The 27,583-nt window shown below is 43.9% G+C and overlaps 2 protein-coding genes across 11 annotated transcripts in view; one reads left to right on the forward strand and one right to left on the reverse strand.

Moving 5' to 3' along the window:
- Positions 1-93: 93 nt before the first annotated feature.
- On the reverse strand, positions 94-23,600 carry LOC118359701 (mRNA-decapping enzyme 1A-like). Of its 5 annotated transcripts, XM_052482075.1 has the most exons (10): positions 18,270-18,403; positions 13,163-16,462; positions 11,607-11,647; positions 11,203-11,330; positions 5,599-5,665; positions 5,281-5,410; positions 4,864-4,980; positions 4,140-4,712; positions 3,653-3,889; positions 94-3,358 (listed from the first exon to the last, which is right to left on the reverse strand). In XM_052482075.1, exons 4-10 carry the CDS (start codon positions 11,297-11,299, stop codon positions 3,278-3,280), a joined length of 1,302 nt encoding a protein of 433 aa, XP_052338035.1. In that variant the 5' UTR covers positions 11,300-11,330; positions 11,607-11,647; positions 13,163-16,462; positions 18,270-18,403; the 3' UTR covers positions 94-3,277. The 5 variants fall into 5 exon arrangements, with proteins under 5 accessions (XP_052338035.1, XP_035594218.1, XP_035594216.1 ...); XM_035738325.2 differs by lacking the exons at positions 13,163-16,462; positions 18,270-18,403 and adding an exon at positions 23,520-23,600; XM_035738323.2 differs by lacking the exon at positions 13,163-16,462 and having other exon boundaries at positions 18,270-18,463.
- Positions 17,008-27,583, forward strand: part of LOC118377279 (voltage-dependent L-type calcium channel subunit alpha-1D-like) — a 201,304-nt gene continuing 190,728 nt past the window's right edge. For 3 of the 6 annotated variants that reach the window (XM_052482056.1, XM_052482059.1, XM_052482058.1), the window contains exons 1-2: positions 23,522-23,656; positions 26,768-27,122. In XM_052482056.1, coding sequence (XP_052338016.1) covers positions 23,623-23,656; positions 26,768-27,122 — 389 coding nt within the window. In that variant the 5' untranslated portion in view covers positions 23,522-23,622. Of the gene's footprint in view, positions 17,693-23,521; positions 23,657-24,934; positions 25,327-25,451; positions 25,731-26,767; positions 27,123-27,583 lie in introns of those variants that run through there. The other 3 variants (XM_052482061.1, XM_052482057.1, XM_052482060.1) reach the window with 3 other exon arrangements.

Raw genomic sequence — 27,583 nt, forward strand, 5'->3', positions numbered from 1 at the left:
TTCAGTTTGACATTGCTGGGTGTAATGACTGCAATAGCCAAAACAGAAAATAATTTAAGAAAAGTAACTCATTTCAGCAAGAAATTGAAATCGTTTGAGAGAAAACTTCACTTAATCTTTAATATCACAAAATATTTATAATAAACAAAAGCACAGAGTGACAGAAAAAACCTGTAAGAAATGACATGGTTCATTAGACAAGTTAACTCATTAAACTGACACTGACAAATAAGAGGCATACTTTAACACAGTGTAAAATAATCTTAGACATTTTTTATGTATTTTTATCTCTGGGCCTCATCTATTCTCTCCTCCAGTATTGAGCCTGTGACTAAATAATATGTACACAGGGGAGTAAACTCTGATATCGTGTCTGAAAACACACCTATCAAACAACATGCATCATTGAGCCAATAAAACGGTGTCATAGAAGAAGAAAAATATATTATTGAGGAACCAAATTGAGTCACAAACTACTAATGAACTGCTTTTTACTGACTGGGGTGTTACGTGAAAACAATGTGCATGAAGTAAGAGGTTCTCTTCTTACACTACGAAGAAACTTACATATACTTTCTGGCTGAAAGAAATCAAGAGACGAGGTCAAAAACTAAAATTCCTTTGACAACAATGTGTTGATTAGTTATTTGTTTAGATGAGGTTCTCAATTTCCTCCGTTGTCTATAGCTAAACACCACCATTCTTTACGTCTGTCAATCGAAATGAAATGTGTGATTGAGTGCAGCCAAACTGAAATACATACTGTGTGTGATCAAATCATGTGAACATGCACTGAGTGCACAAAATATTGACACCTGCTCTTCCATCAGTGGTGTAAAGTACTTAAGTTTTTTTGGTATCTGTACCTTACCATATATATTTTTTGACAATTTCTACTTTTACTTTACTAAATTCCTAAAGATAATAATGTACTTTTTACTCCATACACTTTACCTGAATGGGCAAGACAAAAGATTTAAGTGCCTTTGAGCCGGGTATGGTAGTAGGTGCCAGTCACACCGGTTTCTGTCAAGAACTGCAACGCTGCTGTGTTTTTCACACACAACAATTTCCCATCTGTATCCAGAATGGTCCACCACCCACAGGGGATCCAGCCAACTTGACACAACAGTAGGAAGTACTGGAGTCAACATGGGCTAGCATCCCTGTGGAACGCTTTCCATGCCGACTAATTTATGCTGTTCTGAGGACAAAAGGGAGGGGTGGGGGGGTGCAACTCAATATTAGGAAGCTGTCCTTAATGTTATGTACACTCAGTGTAGATTGGCAGTGTGGCACATGGTCAGATATGTGTAAGGGAGGATGGCGTTATCAAAAACATTCAAAACTGACTGACTGACCTACAAGATCAAAGATATACACATTGACTCAACCTGTCATGACATACTAGTCCCTTTCAGCTGTTGGTTGCAGAGTGGAGAACAGAGAAAGTGAGAGAATATACCGTGTCTAATATACAGGTCGCTAAGCTGGGGGAGGGGGATCTACTAAGTTATATGGAATTGTTTTAAGAAGGTCATACCAATTAATTTAGCTATTTTATTTAGAATTTTAAGACCCCTTGAAGTATCAAAAAAATATATATATATATATATTTGATGAACATTTTTGGGGGTCTTACTGCTATTAGCCCATACAAACACATTGAATAACAGATTCACAACACAGAACAGATAGGCCCCAAAAATATCAAAAGGAAGTTATTTCTTATATCTCTCAGATATAAACAATCTTATTTAACCCCATATATTTGGTTAAACAGTCTCCATATATACTTCCATTCACACTAATATGACCAGGTGAAGCTGGTTGAGAGAATGCCAAGAGTGTGCAAAGCTGTCATCAAGGCAAAGGGTGGCTACTTTGAAGAAACTCAAATATAAAATATATTTTGATTTGTTTAACACTTTTGGTTACTACATGATTCCATGTGTGTTATTTCATAGTGTTGATGTCTTCACTATTATTGTACAATGTAGAAAATAGTCAAAATAAAGAAAAACCCTTGAATGAGTAGGTGTGTCAATATTTGATTGGTACTGTACATGTTCGTGACAGTCTCACCTTTCCACAGAGGGGTCATATTAGTGTGTAGCCAAACGGTTGGGACGCTACAGACAGAAGTTGGCAGATCGTCTGTGCCGACTTCAGACAAGTCTCCTGACGGGTGGCAGGTGTAGGGCAAAACGGAGAACACTATGGTGTTGGTGAGAGTATCAACCCTTCCATAGAGGGGTCACTGTTCAGACACTGCAGACCATTTTGTGAGAAGACCGATTTTCAGGATGTTTATGATCTGACAAACACCGCTCTAGCTCTGTCACCATTCACCAGATGTGGAAGCGTGATATAGGCCGAAGCAGTGGCTCTCTAGCTTAAGCTGACTGATTTTTATGTTTAAAAAAAATTCATTATGCCAATTGGATTTCCACGGGGGCGTGGACATCAACCTTATTAAACAAGATGATCCTTTTGATGATTGCTGTTAGCTCAGGTACAGTCTTGCAGTAGCTTTTAGTGCCTTACCCCACGTAATAGGGCCGACATGAATACAAAAATTCTCTGTCTAAACCCTTGGGAAAAAACACACTTAAGCTTGGTTATATAAAAAAAAAACTATAATCTCCCAAAAGGCATTGCAATCTATTGCACACATCCCTTAACAGGGACAGAGGCTGGTGGTCATGAATGGGGTGAGGGAATGACAGAAAGAAGGATCACAAGAGATTGAGAAAGAGAGAGAGGGGGTACGGGAGAGAGCATGTGTGTAGAATCCCAGCTGTACTGAGGAAGAACAAGGAAGTGGACCTGGAGTTGAATTAATTTAGGCTTGCACAGCAAGTCCCGAAGCACTGACCTCACCATAGAGGGCCGGAGGCTCTTTCCCAAGACATATGAGGGTTTACGGTTTACTCTTATTATCATCCTCCTTCCCCAGGGGTTTATTTCTCATCAACAATATGTCTTACTAGAGTGCGTACTTGATTTGACACTACTGTGACATGTCCCCATTCACCTTCTCCTCCACACAGGGTAGGAGAACAATGATATGAGCCTGCTACATTCAAGTCCCGTCCTTCTCCTGCAGTCACATAGCTGCTCCAGAGGTACAGAGCCAGTTTGTGCCTCAAGTTAGGAGTGTTTGTGCCTCTGCACATGGCCAGCAGTAGCCCCCAGTGATCCAGTACCTGTACGTTAGGTTGGCTGGTGCCCCTGTCCAGGCGTGTCCAGGCCCAGCCTCAGGTTTGGAATGAGGCTATAGCTTGACGTGGCTCAGGTCCTTGGAGAGACTGTGGAGGTAGGCCTCGTGGATGGCACTGAGAAACACTGGGTCATTCTACACAGACACAGGAGAGAGAGGAGTTATCTTCCAGTAATCTTGCATAACAGTAGCAAACAAGTTTCCAGACTTCACACAACTTCTTCAGTTCATTGCAGATCTCTTAAGTAATATGTTTGGGTAACATTTAATTTGAAGGGCACATACAGAAGGACTTCATAACCTGGTCATGAGCATTTTATAAATGCCAACAACAGCAAGTTGAAGTCTGCAGTATAAACCCTGAACTTGACCAAGACGTCAAACACAAGGCTAGAGTCTGGGGTGAAAAGGCTTCAGCTCTCTCGCTACCTTGATGAGGTGGATGAGTGTGTCTTGTAACTGAATCCTGTTGTAGGAGGGTTGGGGGAGCTCCACCACCCCTGTGGCTGCGGGCGGAGGCGAGGGAGGGGCAGCTTTCCTCTGCAGTTCCGTTTTCTTGGCAACAGAATGCTGAAAGGCGCTTGGTGAGAGCAGAATGGAGTGCTTTGCCCCCGTAAGTGAAGTGCCCGCCCCCGGTACCACAAGACCCGCCTTCACAGGGACAGCCTTGGATGGTCGAGAGAAAGAGAGGGCAGGAAGATGACATAGTAAGTAATTTCATTTTAACTATCAAAGCCATCTATATCGTGATAACAAAATCATACTAACTGGCTGGGTTTTTGACAGTTTCTGAGATTGAACGAACACATCACTTTCTTTACTCTGCAGCTGAGAAAGAAGGGAGTCCTTCAGACATGACAGATTACACTAAGTACACATCCCACAAAAAAAAAAAAAAAAAAGAACAGCTGGTTACCTGCACACGGCCTGTGGGCATGCTGTCGAGGGCAGCGGGCTTGGTGATTGGCTCTCTGAAGCTCTGGGGTGTGGCCAGCGGGCTAGGCAAGACGCTAGGTGTGAGGGCGGGTTTGTGGAGATCAGAGAGGCTGGGTTTCAGGTAGGCCGGTTCCTTCCCTAGGTAGGCCGACAGAGGGCCAGGTGGAGGACCGCAAGCCTCAATCCCAGATGGCGTCACCAACAGTGGGGACACAGAGTGCTGGGGTTGGGGGTCCCCTGAAGGTCCACCGGGGAACACAGGGTAGGGGGTGTAGCCTGGGCCAGGGCTCCCTCTGGCCTCCATCAGGGAGATCAGACCAGGGGTGAGGTGCCGGTTGTTTCCCCCTGGGTCTGCTGTGAGGCGGGGTGTCAGTAAGGGCTGGAAAGGGATGGGCGGAGCATAGCTCTGGGCCTGGAGGGAGCTGACGGGGGCCGTGGCAGCAGGGTCTGTGGAACTCTGGGTGGGCATGGCTGGCAGCAGGTTGGCCTCCTTCGGTAGAGAATTGCCAAACAGCTCCTCCACAGTGATCTGCCTCTGGCCAGAGTGGGAGCTCTGCAAATACAGTTACCACAGTCAATATGAAACATACTTATACAGTAAACATTCAATGACATGTAACAGTCATTTCAGTCATGTGAGAGAACACTTGTTACAGGCAGCGTGTTATCAGATAGTGCAGTCATTTCAACTAGTGGTTACGTACCTGTTCTGGCTGTGAGGCGCTGTGAGCGTGCGCTGTAGTGTCACCGGCTGATTTCAGCGTCTCGGTGTTCACCCTCTGCTCAGCAGTAACGGACATCTCTGTTTCCCCCGCCTGAGTCTAGTTAACACACAGACCTATTTATTACTTTGGCATTCCTACTAGTGTGTTCAGACGAATGGAAACTGGGAGGGGTGTGTGCAATCTCAGCAATTAAAACAAAGTAAAAACACTGTGCAGCAGAACTAAGATCTAAGGAAAGAGAGTGACACCAAGAGAGAGTAACTAAGACAGAGGTTAACTGAGTAAGAGAAACACTCTTGTCCCTTATGTGTGTGTGTGTTTTCTTCTGGACTGTGGTCACGTGTCCGTGTGTGGCCAGATTTCCTTGGCGATGTGAAGACTGCTCCCGTCTCTCACCCTGTGGAACTCATCCTTGGCCTTGCTGAGGAGCTCCAGGATGTCATTGGAGCAGCCATTGGTCCTCCCAGGGACGTCAGCCCTCTCTGGGGAGCCCCGGTGGCCCTGCAAGGCTTCCTGCTTCACAATCCTGGAGGACAGAGACACACCAAAAGAAACACATAGTGAAGATAAACACACTAGCAAATCAGTGGGAAAACACAAATACACAACACAATCTCATGTCTGTAAAGTGATAAATGGCTCCCCCAGCGGTGTGGGTGATAATGGTTTTCTTATCTGGGTTAGTGGTTGTGTGTTTCACCGGGACATACTCACTTCACCATGAGCTGAGCGATGCGCTGGCAGTCCTTCTTATCGTAAAACCAGATGCTGTATATGCCCACTGTAGGAGGGACACCAAGACGAGAGGGAAATATGACTGACTAGAAGAGATAATGGGAGATAGAAGGGATCACTGGAGCCGCATCCCTTAGGAAGAGGGATATTTTAGTTGAAGAAAGAGTTCAGCAACTATTTTTTATTTATTATGTTGTCATTTAGCAGACACTCTTATCCAGAGCGACTTACAGTCGTGAATGCAGACATTTTCATACTTTTTTCCCCGAACTGGTCCGCTGTGGGAATTGACCCACCACCCTGGTGTTGCAATGCTCTACCAACTGAGCCAGACAGGACTTTCTGAAGAAACAGTGTGTGACAGGAGTGTTTCCCTCAGAGGCTGGTAACCTAGCAACAGTAGTGTTTCGTGCTCTACCTGGGGATCCCTGGGACGTATAAAACAGGTCTTTCTCTAAACAGGCCACATTCACATTCACTAACCTGTTGAAGCACTGATACAACCCTCTACTAAGGGAAGGCAGGACACAAACCTTGGAATCATGGTAAACAGAATAAGTCATCATCCCTTCATGAGTCTCAAAGACAGCCAAGAACGCCACTTTCCAGGATAGTCATGCATTCCCCCCCAGGGGCCTGCAGGCACTAGAGGACTGAGGAGGAGTCACAGGGTTCCAGATAATGCTGCTCCTCTGGATGACTGGATCAGACGCCTACAGAACTACCACGGAGAGCAGACGTGCTGTATCCATCCCATCCATGAGGTGGTTTCCAGGCAGCTCCAGGCCATAGAGGCCCTTGGGCCTGAGAGATATATTTTCCCTCAGACTGAGCTCCTATGCTGGGTAGAACCGTGTTAGGTCTCCTCCGCCCATGGCCTCACACTAACAGATATGTTCCTGCTCACTGCGCACCATCAGTCTCAGAATGACCTCCGGCACAAGGGGAAGGCCATCTTCCAGAGAACCCTGGGATGTTGTCTGCTGAGTGCATTCAGAGGCAAGTCTGACTGGAGGGGTAGTGTGTGTCAATGTCTGTCTGGTAGATTTGTATGCATGTATATCTTTGCAGGGGTCAGCCTGGAAGGGGATTGAAGTGGTGGAATTATGTTATAGGGGGCATGTGTAAATGTATGTTATTTTCCTGTATGTCTGCATGCGTTTAATGTGTGTGTGTCTGCTGCACAGACAGGGTAGTGTTCTTTTCCAAAGGACTAAATAGAAAAATTAAATAGTAGATAGTATGGTGGGATTTCAGTAAAATACATAACCCAATGGTCAAAGGGTCTGAAAGCTTTCAAGTACTCTTTTGAATTCTACACAGCTTGACAGATTTTTATAAAGTTTTTGTGGGGGAGGGTTCTTTTTACCCCCTTTATTCCCAATTACGTGATAGCCAATTGGTGGTTACAGTCTTTTCCCATCGCTGCAACTCCCGTACGGACTCAGGAGAGGCGAAGGTAGAGACCCATGCGTCCTCCGAAACACGACCCTTCCAAGCTGCACTACTTCTTGACACACTGCTCACTTAACCCGGATGGCAGCTGCACGAATGTTTCGGAGGAAACACCGTACAACTGTCGACCAGAGCGTGATGGGACAAGGACATCCCGGCCGGGCAAAACCTCCCCTAACCCGGATGACACTGTGCCGCCTCATGGGTCTCAAACCCGGATCTGTATTGACGCCTCTAGCACTGCGATGCAGAGCTCCTGTGCTGGGTGGAACCACATTAGCGTGAGGCCATGGGCGGAGGAGATCTATCAGAAGAGATGTGCCACTCGGGAGGCCTGACAGATTTTTAATGCTTGTGTGCAAGCTGTGCTTTGCAACTTAATTCCAAAAATGTGTTTAGAAAACTTTGACAACCTTCCTTATTTATCTGGGGAAAAGTTACATAGATAGCACATTCAATGCTAAATGTAGCCTAGTAATACATAAGATGTTCACCCGCAGCTCTTTTAATGGAAATATAGTTCTGGGCAGTTCCACAAAAACAGAATCTCTGAATATTGCACATCTGGAATAACATAGCATTTCTTGCAGTCAATTTATTTACTAAATGTAGGCTAAATGTGGATTTGGGAACAGGAGTGGAGAAATATGATTTATTTATTCATGTATCTTGAGAGAATGCAATGATCAGCTAGATACCATCTAGCTGATCATAGTGTTTCAACCACATCAAATATGCATTGAAGCCGAACTGAAATCTTATCAGAAACACGTTTGGTCGTTTTCACAGCTTTCTTTTGGACATTTTGAACTAGTTTTGTTTGTTTGTTGTTGTTGCTTTATTGTATTTTTTCCACAGTCCGATGTCAACTGTATTGAATCCTTCATTCTATCGCTCTATTACAGTAAGGGTTTATTTAGTCTTCTTGGGTAACATATAATGACAAAAGAGAAGCTATATGTATCTAATTATAGAGAAGTTGACTAACAAATGGATGACCAAAATGTCAGAAATAATAAGACGAAATATATCTAAATCAGGCAACAACAAAAAATCCATGACCACCTGTCCAGAAATTGGGCACAGGCCTCAGATGTTCACTTTATCACATACACTACCTGGTCAAAAGTTTTAGAACACCTACTCATTCAAAGGTCTTTATTTTTACTATTTTCTACATTGGAGAATAATAGTGAAGACCTCAAAACTATGAAATAACACATATGGAATCATGTAGTACCCCAAAGAGGGTTAAACATATCAAAATATATTTTTAAAAATGTGAGTTTCTTCAAAGTAGCCACCCTTTGCCTTGATGACAGCTTTGAACACTCTTAGCATTCTCTCAATCAGCTTCACCTGGAATTATTTTCCAACAGTCTTGAAGGAGTTCCCACATATGCTGAGCACTGGCTGCTTTTCCTTCACTTGCGGTCTGACTCATCCCAAACCATCTCAATTTGGTTGAGGTCGGGTGATTGTGGAGGCCAGGTTATCTGATGCAGGACTCCATCACTCTCCCTGGTAAAATAACCTTACACAGCCTGGAGGTGTGTTGGGTCATTGTCCTATTGAAAAACAAATGATAGTCCCACTAAGCCCAAACCAGATGGGATATCGCTGCGGAATGCCTTGAATTCTAAATAAATCACAGTGTCACCAGCAAAGAACCCCCACACCATAACACCTCCTCCTCCATGATTTACAGTTGGAAATACACATGTGGAGATCATCCGTTCACCCACAACGCGTCTCACAAAGACACAGCGGTTGGAACCAAAAATGTCCAATTTGGACTCCAGACCAAAGGTCAAATTTCCACCAGTCTATTGTCCATTGCTTGTGTTTCTTGGTCCAAGCATGTCTCTTCTTATTATTGGTGTCCTTTAGTAGTGGTTTCTTGCCGGCATTTCGATTTGATTTGATCCTGATTCGCATAGTCTCCTCTGAACAGTTGATGTTGAGATGTGTCTGTTACTTGAACTCTGTGAAGCATTTATTTGGGCTGCAATTTCTGAGGCTGGTAACTAATGAACTTATCCTCTGCAGCAGAGGTAACTCTGGGTCTTCCTTTCCTGTGGCGGTCCTCATGAGAGCCAGTTTCATCATAAGTTTTAAGAAGGCACACATGTTCATTGAAATGCATTCCAGGTGTCCACCTCATGAAGCTGGTTGAGAAAATGCCAAGAGTATGCAAAGCTGTCATTAAGGCAAAGGATGGCTATTTGAAGAATATCAAATAATGAAAATATTTTGTTTAGTTTAACACTTTTTTGGTTACTTCATGATTCCATATGTGTTATTTCATAGTTTTGATGTCTTCACTATTATTACTCTACAATGTAGTAAATAGCCAAACTGAGCAATCGAGGGAGAAGGGCCTTGGTCAGGGAGGTGACCAAGAACCCGATGGTCACTCTGACAGAACTCCAGAGTTCCTCAGTGGAGATGGGAGAACCTTCCAGAAGGACAACAATCTCCGCAGCACTCCACCAATCAGACCTTTATGGTAGAGTGGCCAGAGGGAAGCCACTCCTCAGTAAAAGGCACATGACAGCCCGCTTGGAGTTTGCCAAAAGGCACCTAAAGACTCTCAGACCATGAGAAACAAGATTCTTTGGTCTGATAAAACCAAGAATGAAATCTTTGGCCTGAATGTCAAGTGACACGTCTAGAGGAAACCTGGAACCATCCCCACGGAAAAAGCATGGTGGTGGCAGCAACATGCTTTGGGGATGTTTTTCAGAGGCAGGGACTGGGAGACCAGTCAGGATCGAGGGAAATATGAACGGAGAAAAGTACAGAGAGATCCTTGATGAAAACCTGCTCCAGAGCACTCAGGTCCTCAGACTGGGTCGAAGGTTCACCTTCCAACAGGAAAACAACCCTAAGCACACAGCCAAGACAACACTGGACTGGCTTCGAGACAAGTCTCTGGAATGTCCTTGAGTGGCCCAGCCAGAGCACAGACTTGAATCCGATCGAACATCTCTGGCGAGATCTGAAAATAGCTGTGCATTAATGCTACCCAACCAACCTGACAGAGCTTGAGAGGATCTGCAGAGAAGAATGAGAGAAAATTCCCAAATACAGGTGTGCCAAAATTCTAAAATCCTGGTTTAGCCTTGTCATTATGGGGTATTGTGTGTAGATTTATGAGGGGGGGGAAACAATTTAATAAATTGTAGAATAAGTCTGTATTGTAACAAAGTGTGGAAAAAGTCAAAGGGTCTGAATACTTTCCGAATGCACTGTAAACTATGCGCAGAACTTCGTTCAATTTATCGAATCAGTTATTTTTTTTATTGCTCAAGCTGCGAGCAACACCTGTGAAACTCAGACATTTCTCTCAAAACACAGGGATGTCGATTCGCACGTGACTCTTATTAACAGAGGACTGCCAAAAAACAGTAGGTTATTCTGGTTAGTCAATGTCCAGACTTCAGTTTCCCTTTAACTCATCTAAACAGTAGGCTACAGTTCCCTTGACATGCCATAGGCCTATTTGAAGTCCCGTCTTGTCACTGTTGTATTTGTATAGCGCCTCACAATCATCACACATAACATAGCCTGCTAACATCCTCTTTTACTACTTCACCAAATCTTTCCCAAACATGACTTTTCTGGCCCTCCCTTGTCTTTATTTTCAACTCTCCATTCACAGATTTTGTCTTGATGAATTCAAGTTCGACAATATCCTTTTTGCGTACATTTTTTTCTGCCTTTCCCAAAAGCATTATTTGGCAATTGGCTTTGCAGGCTATTTGACACATGTACAGTTAAACCCTAAAGTTGAGGTTTTTACAGTAGTACCAGATAGCCTAAAAAATGTACAATAAAAATGTACAATAAATAAATACAATGTAGCCTATATAAATTGCACAATAATTATAAATGTACGGATTTAAGGTATTGTTTCTCTTTATTCAACCCGCCTGTCACCCACCCGCCCTCCAGCCACACTATATAACCACGTGGACTGCGGATTATGAGTCAACCTGCGCATCACTAGTGCAGGCTACATGGTATGAACAGTAACAAGAAAAGTTACTTTAAGTTATTGCAAAGCAGCCAATGGGGTGGAAATCTCAGACTGACTAGTGGACTATTATGGTATAGCCTACTCACAGTTAGCATTCCTGTACAGCAGGAAGGGGTCTTGGAGCTGAAACTCAAGGTCTTTGTTGATGGGCTCCACCAGATTCTCTGTGCTCAGGCGATTCATGATGGTGAAGCCATGATAAGGGGATGCACACCTGTGGACAGGTTATTGGACAGCAATGGAGAAAGACTATTAGGCTAAATGTGTTTGTCACAAAAAATAAATAAATAAAAGCAGAGTGGTGACGTTGAAAAGAGCAATAGGGAGGGTGGAGATGAGAGAGGAAGAGCTCAATTAGGGAAGCGTAGACATGAGGACAGGTGGTGAGACAACCACCACAGGTTAAGAAGGGGGTTAGGCTCTAGTTAGCTAGCTAAGTATCGTTGCAACAGTGTCCCCTTCAAAAAAGGTCACCATAAAAATAAATTACCTGGCATAAACAAATAAGGTGCCTTCAATTTCGGTCTTTTCCTGAAATGGAAATCATGCAGAAAAATTACAACTTGAACTTGCTGAACACGAATCGATCATCAGGTAAAAGAAGAATAATCACAACATGTTAGTTGATATTTGGTCTGGGTGCTTTCAGTTCATTAAACTTTCTATGAGCTGAAAGGGTGCAAACTGCCACCAGGAAGGTGATGTTTGAACAGGTATAAAGAAAAGGTTGCCGATTTACTGCCACATGCAATTCTGGAATGTTTGCTCAGGAGTATATTGCTTTGGCTGATCCCTCCAGATGACCTGGATGGAATTATGTGATCCTTCCTTAACCAATAAGAAGTCCCACCCAGTTGATTACTTCAATAAGGTGAAAGTCCTCATTGGCGCTGCCCATGCTAAAACAGGCTTTTGGGCACTATCATTGATCGTGTCCCCCTGCTCAGACGTTACATGCATCAACCAATGGTTGCGCGCCACGTCATTGACTGACAGATTGCTATAACATATGTGGTTAGCTGATGCGTTAAATACCTATCCATCCAGGTGTTGTAAGATCCGGCAGGCGTCAGCAACGCCTGGGCAGAGGAACGCGTCCCTGCTCTTGGGTTGTGACCGTTTGTATTTCAGACCACACAAACTGGTTGTTCAGAACAGCAGTTTCCGTGGAATCAAACTTTGCACACCATTGTGGTCTTCTGAACATGGCCCTGATGTCTAGCTGGCTAGTTTACAGCGTTAGTACTAGTGGTACCCAGGGCTCTAAAAGATGTTGCTGTGCAACTCGGATAACAACCTCTGAGATAATAATTGTTGTCATGTTGATAAGGCTCTGCTGTACCGTTGTTTCAGAGTGCCCTAGAGAAAAAAGCGAGGGCAGATTCCATAGTGTCATGGTTGCACCATTACTACAGCGAAAACAGCTTGATTGTTGCCCAACCAGCTTGAAAAAAACTCTGTTCCTTTCAAATCAAATTGTATGTCACATACACATGGTTAGCAGATGTTAATGCGAGTGTAGCGAAATGCTTGTGCTTCTATTTCCGACGATGCAGTAATAACCAACAAGTAATCTAGCTAACAATTCCAAAACTACTACCTTATAGACACAAGTGTAAGGGGATAAGAATATGTACATAAAGATATATGAGTGAGTGATGGTACAGAGCGGCATAGGCAAGATACAGTAGATGGTATTGAGTGCAGTATATACATATGAGATGAGTATGTGAACAAAGTGGCATAGTTAAAGTGGCTAGTGATACATGTATTACATAAAGATGCAGTAGATGATATAGAGTACAGTATATACGTATACATATGAGATGAATAATGTAGGGTATGTAACATTATATTAGGTAGCATTGTTTAAAGTGGCTAGTGATATATTTTACATCATTTCCCATTATTAAAGTGGCTGGAGTTGAGTCAGTGTGTTGGCAGCAGCCACTCAATGTTAGTGGTGGCTGTTTAACAGTCTGATGGCCTTGAGATAGAAGCTGTTTTTCAGTCTCTCGGTCCCAGCTTTGATGCACCTGTACTGACCTCGCCTTCTGGATGATAGCGGAGTGAACAGGCAGTGGCTCGGGTGGTTGTTGTCCTTGATGATCTTTATGGCCTTCCTGTGACATCGGGTGGTGTAGGTGTCCTGGAGGGCAGGTAGTTTGCCCCCGGTGATGCGTTGTGCAGACCTCACTACCCTATGGAGAGCCCTACGGTTGTGGGCGGAGCAGTTGCCGTACCAGGCGGTGATACAGCCCGACAGGATGCTTTCGATTGTGCATCTGTAGAAGTTTGTGAGTGCTTTTGGTGACAAGCCGAATTTCTTCAGCCTCCTGAGGTTGAAGAGGCGCTGCTGCGCCTTCTTCACGATGCTGTCTGTGTGGGTGGACCAATTCAGTTTGTCTGTGATGTGTACGCTGAGGAACTTAAAACTTACTACCCTCTCCACTACTGTCCCATCAATGTGGATAGGGGGGTGTTCTCTCTGCTGTTTCCTGAAGTCCACAATCATCTCCTTAGTTTTGTTGACGTTGAGTGCGAGGTTATTTTCCTGACACCACACCGAGGGCCCTCACCTCCTCCCTGTAGGCCGTCTCGTCGTTGTTTGATAATCAAGCCTACCACTGTTGTGTCGTCCGCAAACTTGATGATTGAGTTGGAGGCGTGCGTGGCCACGCAGTTGTGGGTGAACAGGGAGTACAGGAGAGGGCTCAGAACGCACCCTTGTGGGGCCCCAGTGTTGAGGATCAGCGGGGTGGAAATGTTGTTGCCTACCCTCACCACCTGGGGGCGGCCCGTCAGGAAGTCCAGTACCCAGTTGCACAGGGCGGGGTCGAGACCCAGGGTCTCGAGCTTGATGACGAGCTTGGAGGGCACTATGGTGTTAAATGCCGAGCTGTAGTCGATGAACAGCATTCTCACATAGGTATTCCTCTTGTTCAGATGGGTTAGGGCAGTGTGCAGTGTGGTTGAGATTGCATCGTCTGTGGACCTATTTGGGCGGTAAGCAAATTGGAGTGGGTCTAGGGTCTAAGGGAGGGTGGAGGTGATATGGTCCTTGACTAGTCTCTCAAAGCACTTCATGATGACGGAAGTGAGTGCTACGGGGCGATAGTCGTTTATCTCAGTTACTTTAGCTTTCTTGGGAACAGGAACAATGGTGGCCCTCTTGAAGCATGTGGGAACAACAGACTGGGATAGGGATTGATTGAATATGTCCGTAAACACACCAGCTAGCTGGTCTGCGCATGCTCTGAGGGCGCGGCTGGGGATGCCGTCTGGGCCTGCAGCCTTGCGAGGGTTGACACGTTTAAATGTTTTCCTCACGTCGGCTGCAGTGAAGGAGAGTCTGCATGTTTTAGTTGTGGGCCGTGTCAGTGGCACTGTATTGTCCGCAAAGTGGGCAAAAAAGTTATTTAATCTGCCTGGGAGCAAGACATCCTGGTCCGTGACTGGGCTGGTTTTCTTTTTGTAATCCGTGATTGACTGTAGACCCTGGCACATACCTCTTGTGTCTGAGCCGTTGAATTGAGATTCTACTTTGTCTCTATACTGACGCTTAGCTTGTTTGATTGCCTTGCGGAGGGAATAGTTACACTGTTTGTATTCGGTCATGTTTCCGGTCACCTTGCCCTGATTAAAAGCAGTGGGTCGGGCTTTCAGTTTCACGCGAATGCTGCCATCAATCCACGGTTTCTGGTTTGGGAATGTTTTAATCGTTGCTGTGGGAACGACATCTTCAACGCACGTTCTAATGAACTCGCTCACCGAATCAGCGTATTCGTCAATGTTGTTGTCTGACGCAATACGAAACATATCCCATATTTCAATTGGACTGGCTTTCAGACCTATCAATCGCTCATTCATTCCAACCAATCAGGGCACTTGGACACGCTCCAACCCTGCACACCTTATGTTAAAACGTGTTTTGCCATCTTTAGAAAGAAGACCTGTTTGATGCTGACAGAATTCACATGCTGCCTTTCTACTAAAGTGCTGTTCGTCCATTGGCAATTGAGTGTTGGGAATGTTATTGTGCTAATAGGGGGTGCAATAGTAGTGAGTTATGGTTACCTTATTGTGCAGCGTAACTGTGTAGATACGTTTGCAAGTAAGAAGTTAGTATTGTTTGCTAGTGCTCAGCTAATGTTAACTCTACTGTATTTAAATCTACCCCAACCAAGTAAGAAGTTAAGAGTTCTCCTTCTCTGGCTGTATATTCTTCATGTAGATGCTATACTATTGTATTCATTGATATGTTTATATTATGACCGTTTTCTTATCTGCTTATTGTTGTATTGCATGTATATTTATTTAGTGTACTCTAACTGAATCTTAATGATTGGCGACAGGCAGCCTAGTGGTTAGAGCGTTGGGCCAGTAACCGAAAGGTTGCTCGATCAAATCCCTGAGCTGACAAGTTGGTGACAAAGTGTATATTAATGGGCCTCAACATGAAGTTCTGATAGGACAACACTATAGTGGGCAGATCTTAGTGAATCAGCATTCGGTACTAGCGGGTGAGGGCATTCAAAGCTGACAACTCAGACGAGTTCCGAATAGACATTTTTACATGGTCCTTCATATCTCCCGGATTCTGGCCTGCTATAGCTGAGATGTTGAGGTACCCCACCTCAGCCCACAACTACACACAAAGCCGCCACGCACCCGAGAATGAGCTTACACCCCTCTCTTGTCCAAGCCCTGCTCCAGGCTTCCTCAGTGGCCATGGAGTGACCACACCCTCTCCAGTTGGGAGCTGCAGAGGGACTACGAGGAGCTGTTCTATGAAAGGGAAGAGATCAGGAGGGCGTAGTCTAGGCCCTCTCGACAATAAGCACAGGAGAGCCAGGTCCGCTTCTGCTCTCCAGAGGCCCAGCTCCCCATCAGCTGAAGACAACTCCAGAGAGGCCCAGCTCCCCATCAGATGAAGACAACTCCAGAGAGGCCCAGCTCCCCATCAGATGAAGACAACTCCAGAGAGGCCCAGCTCCCCATTAGATGAAGACAACTCCAGAGAGGCCCAGCTCCCAATCAGATGAAGACAACTCCAGAGAGGCCCAGCTCCCCATCAGATGAAGACAACTCCAGAGAGGCCCAGCTCCACATCAGATGAAGACAACTCCAGAGAGCACAGACCAGCACACCAAGGTCTGCACCCCCCTCAGCAAGAGCTTTGACTAGCCATTGTTAAGGAGACCCCCACTCCAATCGTGCAGTCACAGCCAGCCGCTGCCATGGGGCCCGTTCTGGTGGCGGGGTCGCCCTGTCCTCCCAATGGGGATCCCCGACTGTCCAAGGCAGCAGTTGATTCTTTGACCACTCCTAGGATGGAGCATCAGCCTGCAGATACGCAGATGTCAAGTGCAGCCAGTATCTCTGATACTATGCATGCATGCATACATGGACCAGACATTTTTCATTAAGTCCTTCATGGAAACATGCAACAATAGCAGTCCTATCATCTTACAGTCAAAAGGCTATAGCCTATTATTGAACATGCAACTCCTGTAACAGAGCAGCTAAAAAAACACATTTTCAAACATTTGCCAAAATGCAATTTGTGGAAAACTGTTCTAAACAGCACACCTAATACAAGCAGTTCCATATGTGACAGAGATTAACACTCTGTTAGAAACTCAGAAAGAGAGGGAATCTAATAGCAACAACTATGTTGGGTTGCTAATATGACTAGAATTTGGATTCTGGACAACGAGAGTAAGTTGATATGAAAACCAATAGAACAGGAGAGAAATGCTGGTTAATTGCATGAGGAAGTATTTATAAAATAATTGCCTAAAAGTGTCTGTGGTTGGATTTTCACAAGGTTAATTTGAAGCAAGGTAAGACATGCCTCATTATTTGTAGTAAAGTAAAACGTTCAGGTTTCAAACTCTTCTACTGCCTCAAACTCACATTGCAAAGTGGTCAAGTGGTGGGTGACGTGCTGATAGTTAACAGGCTAAGGGTGCAACCCTATGCAGCCGAATGGGAGGCGAGCCTTAATTTACCAGTCGAGATTAATAAATAAAAATAGCTCCTTTTAAATCGTTGCCACCAACGTTTGTAACACTATAGCGAGCAGATCTTAGTACTAGCGGGTGAGGGCATTCACAGCCGGCCTCTCAGACGAGCTCCAGCTAGCCATTTTTACACAGATCTGAACCATATTACCGGAGCACTTTTTTTTCTTCCTACAACGGATCACCGCGACTGCATTTTATATTCATAAAACTTTTTTTTTTAAATGTATTAAACTTTTTAAAACTAGACTTGACTAGTTAAAAAAACGTTAAATACATAAAAATAAAAGGTTAATAAGAAATTATTATTTACAGTGACGGGCAACCCGGACGACACTGGGTCAATTGTGCTCCGGTCAGTCTGGGGCGGTTCTAAATCTACTCAGTCACATTACCTAACAACTTTACCAGTATATCCAAACATATGGGGGGCACAGAAAGAAAGGAAAATGGATAGCTTCTTCAGGAGATCAATGATCACATGGTGCTTTCAAGACAACTGGTAACTCGGAAAAGTACGAGGTCAAATCATGACGTCAGTTATCTTCTGGTAGGAGCTCCATGTGTAATGATCAAGCTGTTTAATCAGCTCGTTGATATCTCAACCCTGTCAGGTGAATGGATTATCTTGGCAAAAGAGAAATGCTCACTAACAAATTTGTGCACGCCCACATTGAGATAAATCATCTTTTTGTGCGTATGGAAATTTTCGGTTATCTTTTATTTCAGCTCATGAAACCAACTCTTTACCTGTTGCGTTTATATTATTGGTCAGTGTTGCTAGTACAACACGACTAGCTGAAATGGCATGCTACGACGTAACGAACTAGCCCAGATAGCTAGTTAAGTTGCTAAGTGTTAGCTAGTTAAGTAGCGAAGTTAGTAACCCAACTAACGTTACAACAAAAGACTCTCATACTAATTTATATTTTATGACTCGCAAACGATTGTTACACAATCCCACAGGGACACGCTTGATATAGCTCGCTAACTAGTATGCTACTTTACTAGATTGCTAATGATAAACTAAATCCGATATGGTAAAGTCAGCGCTCTAGTTAACGTTACGTAGCTGCTAACTACCTTCAATAAACAGAAGAAACCAGCGACTCCTTTGGCGAGCTTACCCATTCATTTGCTTTGGAATTAAAGGTGTACAGTGCTACCTGTCCGGTAACATCGAGAAGTTTGTTGATATACGGATCTTGTTGTTGTAGAGCTGCTAGGCTCATTTTACTGGCGGTCTCCATCTTGAATACAATGCTTACCACACGGACCCATTTCTATGAACACTCCATTTCCAGTGTCCGCGGGTGGTGCACGTCGGTAGTCATGGTCCGAATGCCTCATAGTTCCGCCTCACTTTTTGTTTCATAATTATTTGGAGTGAATAATTATTGCTTGTTCACGAGAAGGTTACAATGAATTTTCGAAGTTGCTATTTTGCTATGGCCTGTCTATCCATGTAGACCAGGGATGGGAAACTGGCGGCACGTGGCCCCCCTTCAGTCGGGGTGGGGTCTCAATTTACTGTTGAGTTGGAATAATAGAATGAATACACAAAGTGTAATTTCGAAATTTGGTTGTGCATCAGCCCATGTCAGCTCAATTTTTGGGGGATTGCAAAATGAGTCTAGCAGCCAGCTATCTAAACTTGTAGTAAGCATGGTCGAATTACCAACCAGGGTGGGGTCCATTGGTCATTAGTTATATTAAAAACTGCCAACATTTGCCTCCACCATATGGAAAAATGTGTTATACAATTGCAAAATATATCCACTCAGCCCCATGGCAAACAACGTAATGAATAATATATAGCCCCATCTGGTGGATATTCAGGCTGAGCCTAGCTCTATAAACACAATTTATATTTTTTGGTGATCAAATGTGTTTTAATTAGTGGTGTAAAGTACAAAAAAATACTTGAAAGTACTACTAAAGTAGTTTTTTGGGGGTATCTTTGCTTTACTGTTTATTTTTGACAACTTTTACTTCACTACATTCCTAAAGAAAATTATGTTGTTTTTACTCCGTACATTTTCCCTGACACCCAAAAGTACTATAAGTTACATTTTGCAAACCGTGCAATTTTTTTTTTGTTGCATTGTTTGAAACTTATTTTGTACATAAAGTTGCTGCTACTGTCTCGTGTGACCGAAAAAAGCTTCTGGACATCAGAACAGCAATTACTCACTTTGAAGTGAATGAATAATTTTTCTTTAATGATTCGAACGAGAGGAATTTACTCCAGACACCCATATGCAATAGAAAGAGACGGAAGAGGTATCGCGGAAGGAGATCGGGGTACCTTGTGAGGATCCGACGACTAGTGGCTAATCTGCCTTTGCCATTGGTCCTATTGGCCAACGTACAATCTCTGGATAATAAATTGGAAGAACTAAAACCACGTATGTCCTACCAACGGGACATTAAAAATTGTAATATCTTATGTTTCACCGAGTAGTGGCTGAACGACGACATGTATAACACACAGCTGGCGGGTTGTACACTGTATCGCCAGGATAGAACAGCAGCCTCTGGTAAGATAAGGGGTGAGGGTCTATGTATATTTGTAAACAATAGCTGGTGTATGATATTTAAGGAAGTCTCAAGGTTTTGCTCGCCTGAGGTAGTGTATCTCATGATAAGCTGTAGACCACACTATCTACCTAGAGTTTTCATCTGTATTTTTCGTAGCTTTCTTACATACCACCACAGACCGATGCTGGCACTAAGACCGCACTCAATGAGCTGTATACCGCCATAAGCAAACAGGAAAACGTTAATCCAGAGGCGGCGCTCCTAGTGGCCAGGGACTTTAATACAGAAAAACTTAAATCCATTTGACCTAATTTCTACCTGCATGTTAAATGTGCAACCAGAAGGAAGAAACTCTAGACCACTTTTACTCCACACACAGAGAAGCGTACAAAGCTCTCCCTCTCCCTCCATTTGACAAATCTGATCATAATTCTATTCTCCTCATTCCTGCTAACAAGCAAAACGTAAAGCAGGAAGCACCAGTGACTTGGTCAATAAAGTGGTCAGATGATACAGATGCTAAGCTACAGGACTGTTTTGCTAGCACAGACTGGAATATGTTCCAGGATTCTTCCGATAATTTGAGGAGTACACCACTCAGTCACTGGCTTCATCAATAAGTGCATTGATGACGTTATACCCACAGTGACGTACGTACATACCCCAACTAGAAGGCATGGATTACAGGCAACTGAGCTAAAGGGTAGAGCTGTCGATTTCAAAGAGCGGGACTCTATTCTGGAATCTTATAAGAAATCCTGCTATGCCGGACCATCAAACAGGCAAAGCATCAATACAGGACTAAGATCAAATCGTACTCCACTGGCTCCGAAGGTCGTCGGACGTGGCAGGGCTTGCAAACTATTACACACTATAAAGAGAAGCACAGCCGAGAGCTGCCCAGTGACACGAGCCTACCAGAGGAACTATATTACTTCTATGCTCGCTTCGAGGCAAGTAACACTGAAACATGCATGAGAGCATCAGCTGTTCCGGACGACTGTGTGATCACGCTCTCTGCAGCCGATGTGAATAACTTTCACACGGCCAGGATGTGTAATCTGAGCATGCGCTGACCAACTGGCAAGTGTCTTCACTGACATTTTCAACCTGTCCCGGTCTGAGTCTGAAATACCAACATGTTTCAAGCAGACCACCATAGTATCTGTGCCCAAGAACACTAAGGTAACCTGCCTAAATGACTACAGCCCCATGGCATTCACATCTGTAGCCATGTAGCTCACGTCTGTAGCTTTGAAAGGCTGTTCATGGCTCACATCAACACCATTATCCCAGAAACCCTAGACCCACTCCAATTTTCATACCGCCCCAACAGATCCAAAGATGATGCAATCTCTATTGCACTCCACACTCCCCTTTCACACCTAGACAAAAGGAACACCTACATGTGAATACTAGTTATTGACTACAGCTCAGTGTTCAACACCATAATTCCCTCAAAGCTCAACACTAAGCTAAGGACCCTGGGACTAAACACCTCCCCCTGCAGCTGGATCCTGGACTTTCTGACAGGCCGCCCCCAGGTGGTAAGGGTAGGTAACAACACATCCTCCACACTGATCCTCAATACGGGGGACCCTCAGGGGTGCGTTCTCAGTCCCCTACTGTACTCGCTGTTCACTCATGACTGCACCATCGTTAAGTTTGCAGATGACACAACAGTGGTAGGCCTGATCACGACAACGATGAGACAGCCTACAGGGAGGTCAGATACCTGACCATGTGATGCAAGGACAACAACCCCTCCCTCAACGTGATCAAGACAAAGGAGATTATTGTGGGCTACAGGAAAAGGAGGACAGAGCACGCCCCAATTCTCAACGACGGGGTTGTAGTGGAGCAGGTTGAGAGCTTCAAGTTCCTTGGTGTCTACATCACCAACAAACAAACTAACATGGTCCAAGCACACCAAGACAGTCATGAAGAGGGCATGATAAAACCTATTCCCCATAAGGAGACTGAAAGGATTTGGCATGGGTCCTTAGATCCTCAAAAGGTTCTACAGCTGCACCATCGAGAGCATCCTGACGGGTTACATCACTGCCTGGTATGGAAACTGCTCGGCCTCCGACATCAAGGCACTACAGAGGGTAGTGCGTACGACCCAGTACATCACTGGGGCCAAGCTTCCTGCCATCCAGGACCTCTATACCAGGCGGTGTCAGAGGAAGGCCCTGAAAATTGTCAGACTCCAGCTACCGCACGGCAAGTGGTACCTGAGCGCCAAGTCTAGGTCCAAGAGGCTTCTAAACAGCTTCTATCCCCAAAACATAAGACTCCTGAACATCTAATCAAATGGCTACCCAGACTATTTGCACTTTTAGCAATTACATTTACTTTTGATACTTCTGTATATTTAAAACCACATACTTTTAGACTAGTAGTAGTATTTTACTGGGTGACTTTCAATTTTACTTGAGTAATTTTACTTTTACTCAAGTATAAAACGTAGGTGCTTTTAACACCACTGGTTTGAATTAGAAATAATAATTGTCAGCAGGGTAGCCTAGTGGCTAGTAACCGGAAGGTTGCAAGTTCAAATCCCCGAGCTGACAAGGTACAACTCTGTCGTTCTGCCCCTGAACAGGCAGTTAACCCACTGTTCCTGGGCTGTCATTGAAAATAAGTATTTGTTCTTAACTGACTTGCCTAGTTAAATAAAGGTAAAATAAAAAACATACATACATACAAAATGAAATTACATCCCCCTCCCCAATCCCACCCCACCTGAGGACCTAAGGGATCAAATTAAATAAACATAATTCCAAATAATAAAATAAATAACCAAAATAGCAAAACAAAGAAACATTGACGGATAGTGAGTGTTGATGCATTATACTGCAATCATATTTCACAAACTGATTAAAAAACACCACCTATCCTGCTGTCAGATTAAAATAATGACTACACCAACCAAATTCATACATTTCTTTCAGATCTAGGAAAAGTGTTGGGGTCGAAGTGTTTATTTCGGACAGTGGCGGCAGGTAGCCTAGTGCTTAGAGCGTTGGGTCAGTAACCAAAAGATAGCTGGATCGAATTCCCCAGTTGACAAGGTAAAAATCTGTCACTGCCACTGTTCCAAATAAGAATTTGTTCTTAAAATTAAAAGTATAAATGTTATTTTTCCTCAGGACCAAGTCCTATGAAGACTGTATTATTTACTAATCACCACATGATGGCATTGCTGCAATATATTTCAACGACTCCCATAATCCGTGTGGCGACACTTTTGTAATTTGGAGCTACATGTAACAATCAACCATGTGAAATCTAACGCCTCTTTTAGCATAGGGGAAGACAGTTTAAAAAACAAACTAAACACCTCAATGCGAGGTTGGGCAAAGGTCTAGGCTACTAATAGATAGGCCTACCTGATCTGTAAATAGGTATACCGTTATTTGTGATAAATGAGTGACATGGGCGTCCAAAACCATAGGCCACAGGCTAGGCCAGCATATGAAATTGATATTGAAACTATTTCATTAGTTTGCTGAAGTAGTCTATAATGTCAGTTAGGCCAACAACATAATTTGCTTCAGTGAGGAACATAGGGATTATAATTGAGGGATTATAGCTGCTGTGAAACAGTTATCCGGCTGCAGGTAGATGTAGGCTAATCCAATAACCGATAACCTTCCAACACATTCTAACAAAGGCCCTGCGAAAGGCTAGCGTCCTGTCCAGGGGGTGTACCTATTCATCAAACTGCCTCACGCTACATACATTGAAACGGGAGATAGGCTCTTGCTCCTATGAGCAATTCCGGCTCACACAAACCAAGGCTCGTGCAAGGCAATTTACTTACTACTTACTTTCTTACTGTCGTACTTTCAATACACATACATTTCCTGTTGATTCGTTGTAGAATGTGGACACTAAACGGCGTAGAGTGGCCTCAAAGACGAGGGAGATGATATGGCGTTCACTGTCGGGGTTCGAAGACACCGGGGTAAGTCATGGGGAAGGGAAACAATATTTTCACGCCACTTCGATAACGAAGTGACTTTTTACTAGCAGGTTAGGAGAATTAGCGTATCAGGTTAGGAGGTTAAGGTTAGGAAAGGGTTTAGGGTTAGCGAAAATGACTTCGTATCGAAGTGGCGTGAAAAGAGTGTGTCCCTCATGTGGATAATGTTTACGCAATGTATGTTGTCTAACACAGCCAACAATGCATGAGTAAAGTGTACGTATAACCTACGAGCTAGTTTATAGTCATATAGGGCTACTGGGTATGTGCATAAAGCTGATGTCCTCCCCGCGAGCGTGCGTTACTATATTAACGTTATTTGAGAATGGAATAGATGTGACAGATTTATGTCGCCCCAGGACTATTTGGAGGGGGACTATTATTTTAAGCGCCAGCTGTGTATAATAATACTTTTTAGTTTTTTTAGACTGAAAAGTATTGAGTTTTTATTACTTTTAAGTTTTACAATGCTATATATAGCCTCTTGAAAGACAACTCTTGAAAACCAAGTGATATAGAACGAGAGTGACAGAATGGTGAAATGTAACCTGTTACATGTGAACTTTGAAAGGTGTGTATGCAGGTCTTCATGTCTGACATATCCATGCAGGGAATTGAATTATGTGAGGGGGAGAAATAATAATTACATTTTAGAGCGTTATAGAGTTGCATTAAGCTATAGCCTAAACACGAGCAAAATGCGATTCGTTTTTGGGTTATAGAAATACATTTGTATTAAGCTCATAACACATTTGTTGTCAGTTAGTGACTCTTATTAATCCTAAATCATGCATGTTTCATAATCGTGTGTGTGCGTGTGTACGTGTCTGTGTGTGTGGTGCGACGACCTGTGTGTGTGTGTGCGTGTACGTGTCTGTATGTGTGGTGCGACGACCTGTATGTGTGTGTGTGTGTACGTGTCTGTATGTGTGGTGCGACGACCTGTGTGTGGGTGTACGTGTCTGTGTGTGTGGTCCGACGACCTGTGTGTGTGTGTGCGTCATTTACGTTACCACAGGCACATTTGCCTCTGTGATTGCCCTGGGAAGTTATTGAGCAACAAATTGATTAACCTTAAACCTACACATGTTTAATAATGTTATTACATCGTTGTCACAGTAATATTAGTGCCATAATGTATTAGTTAGATTTATTAGGGTTAATTGTATATGTTATTAGGCTATGGATGTCCTATATTGGATTGTTCGTCTCGAGACAGTCGCCCTAGTTGGAAAGGAAAGTCAGGTCGGTCAATGGTGACTATGTCATTTTAATTCATTGGCATTGGCCCAACTCCGAATCCGATTTATTTACAGCACACATCCCTGGCAGAGTACGGTAGAAGGCTGTTCTATAGTATAAATGCTGTCTTTAAACGGATTAGCATGGGATGCCAATCGTGCCCACGAGAGAGTGAACAGTGCCACTTTGCACACCTTGGACACAGTGTCTAAAATCACATATTCGCTTCGTTCTTGAGAGGATGGTCACAGCTGTTGCCATGTTGCTTCGGCAGGCTAAACAAAAAACTTGAACAATGAAATGGACTTGTATGGACCACTGATCCAGGAAATAATGTATGGGTGTGTATTTTAGCCAGCTACGATCCATCATGTGAAACACCAGGATGTTGCATTTCAAGGATGTTTGTGGTAGGTTCTGTGTACTTTATTAAATGTCGTAAAATCATTTTGATTGAACGTTTAGCCTATTATTCCACTTATATTGTGTTGGGTTTAGAAAGGAGTTTCAATGTGGATAAGAGAATGCAAAAAGCAGAGCAAAGGTAAGCGAAGGTAAATACATCCCTATGATGCTTTTGACTAATTCGTCTCTGGAGCGCTGCGCTGTTGGGAAGAAACTCGTGCGCTCTTCTATAGTCTTGTGTCGGTGTTAATCGCATGTGTCTCGTGGGACCTGGAGTCCAATGCTTTCCATTTGTTTTGTGCTGAGAACGTCTCAAATCTTCTTGTTTTTTATTCGCAGTATACTTCACTGATGTCTCGGTAATATATTTGAAAAATCAGCTGTATCTTAAATTTAGTCGCAAGAAAAGGTAGGTTTCTTTGTGGATTAATTTGATGGAAATTTGGACTATGAATTTTGGTCTAGTTGAGAGGAAGCGGTGGAATTCTGTAGATAGAAGTAATTAAGTTGTATTTGTCAGTACATTTGATATTTTGTTATTTTAATCTTTATCTTTACTCTTCATTGTTGGAAAGGGACACGTATTTAAGAATTGTACTGTTAGTCTACAGCAGTTGTCTACAATTGAATTTGATTTAAAATAATCTAGACGGACTCAGTTTTGCATGAACAGTTTGTGCACATGCATCAGCGACAGATGTTGGATCAATTAATTTGTTGTTAGGATTATGTAAAACATTTCACAGTATGTGACAACAGAAATAATTGTTTTTCCCCCACATTATTTTCATTTTTTCTATAATTTTCTCTTTTATGTAGCATCCATATGGTGTACTGAGCACTGACCAGCCTTCCCTTGTACCCTTTGTGTTTTCCTTAGTTGTCAAGGGAATGCTCCCTGTTCACCCCCCAATCAAACAATAACAACATCACTATCCTGTTCAATGATTTCATTGCTTTGATTACAGCTTGTCATTCTGATTAGCTCACCTCAAAATTCATGTTTGCCGATATAAATAACATTTAGTGGTTTTCTGAGATTTACATGTTTTTTAAATGAATAATTAGATAACTAGGGGTACATACTAAATTAAGCACAATCGCTACACTTGTGGCCATTGTAATGTCTCCCTGTGATCTGCATGAAAATAAATGGCGTTAAATGGTTCAGTTGGATATTTGTCACATGGCGACTTGTTTGTTAAAAGCATGGCTAGAGGAGGGTTCTGCAGGTTTGGAGCTCTGAAATTCACTGTATAGACAGATCGACTGGTGAGGTCACTGTCACTGAATCTCACACAGTTTGTATTGATGCGTCTCTCCATTCCTCTCTCTTTCCCCTGGTTCTCTCACCATTCTCTCACCTTCACCTTCACCTTCACCTTCACCTTCCCCTTACTCTCTGGCTGACACCTCTCTCTGCCCCCCTTATCATTCTCTCCTCAGGGGCACAATATGCCAGCAGCACCAGAGCCCCTCCCCCTGGTGATTTGCCGGCCCTCTGGTCAGAAAACCCCTCCCAGCCCGAGTCCTGCCCCCAGACCGGCACTATCTCCTGGCAGGCCGAGATCCATGCTGCACGTAACTCCCAGGGCGACGTCTCCCAGAGCATGAGCGCCCGCAACTCTGTCCCTGGGGCCACGCCTGCACCGGTCGGCTCGTTGTCACAGAGGAAGAGGCAACAGTACGCCAAGAGCAAGAAGCAGGGCGGCTCCACCAACAGCAGGCCGCCCAGGGCCCTGTTCTGCCTCACCCTCAACAATCCCATCCGCAGAGCCTGCATCAGCCTCGTGGAGTGGAAGTATCCTTTCTGGGGCTCTCAATTGAGATATACAGGGACTCTCTGTGTCCACACATGGAAAACACCTGTTGATGTTGGTCTATTAGTTTACAGGCGAAAGCAGTTCATAATAGTAATTATGGCAAGTTTCATCTCTCAATAGTTAGCATTAGGCCCCCTTCCAAGCAACAAACACAATCATTTGTTGCAGTCTCCATAGTAAATGTTTTCAGCTGAAGAAGAGAAAAGACTCTATCAGACCAGACCCCAGGTGGAAACACTCTACCAGACCAGACCCCAGGTGAAAACACTCTGTCAGACCAGACCCCAGGTGGAAACACTCTACCAGACCAGACCCCAGGTGAAAACACTCTATCAGACCAGACCCCAGACCAGTGAAAACACTCTGTCAGACCCCAGGTGGACCAGACCAGACCCCAGGTGTCAGACCAGACCCCAGGTGAAAACACTCTACCAGACCA

The sequence above is a fragment of the Oncorhynchus keta genome, chromosome 27 (assembly GCF_023373465.1).
Source record: "Oncorhynchus keta strain PuntledgeMale-10-30-2019 chromosome 27, Oket_V2, whole genome shotgun sequence".
Classification (NCBI taxonomy): Eukaryota; Metazoa; Chordata; class Actinopteri; order Salmoniformes; family Salmonidae; genus Oncorhynchus; species Oncorhynchus keta.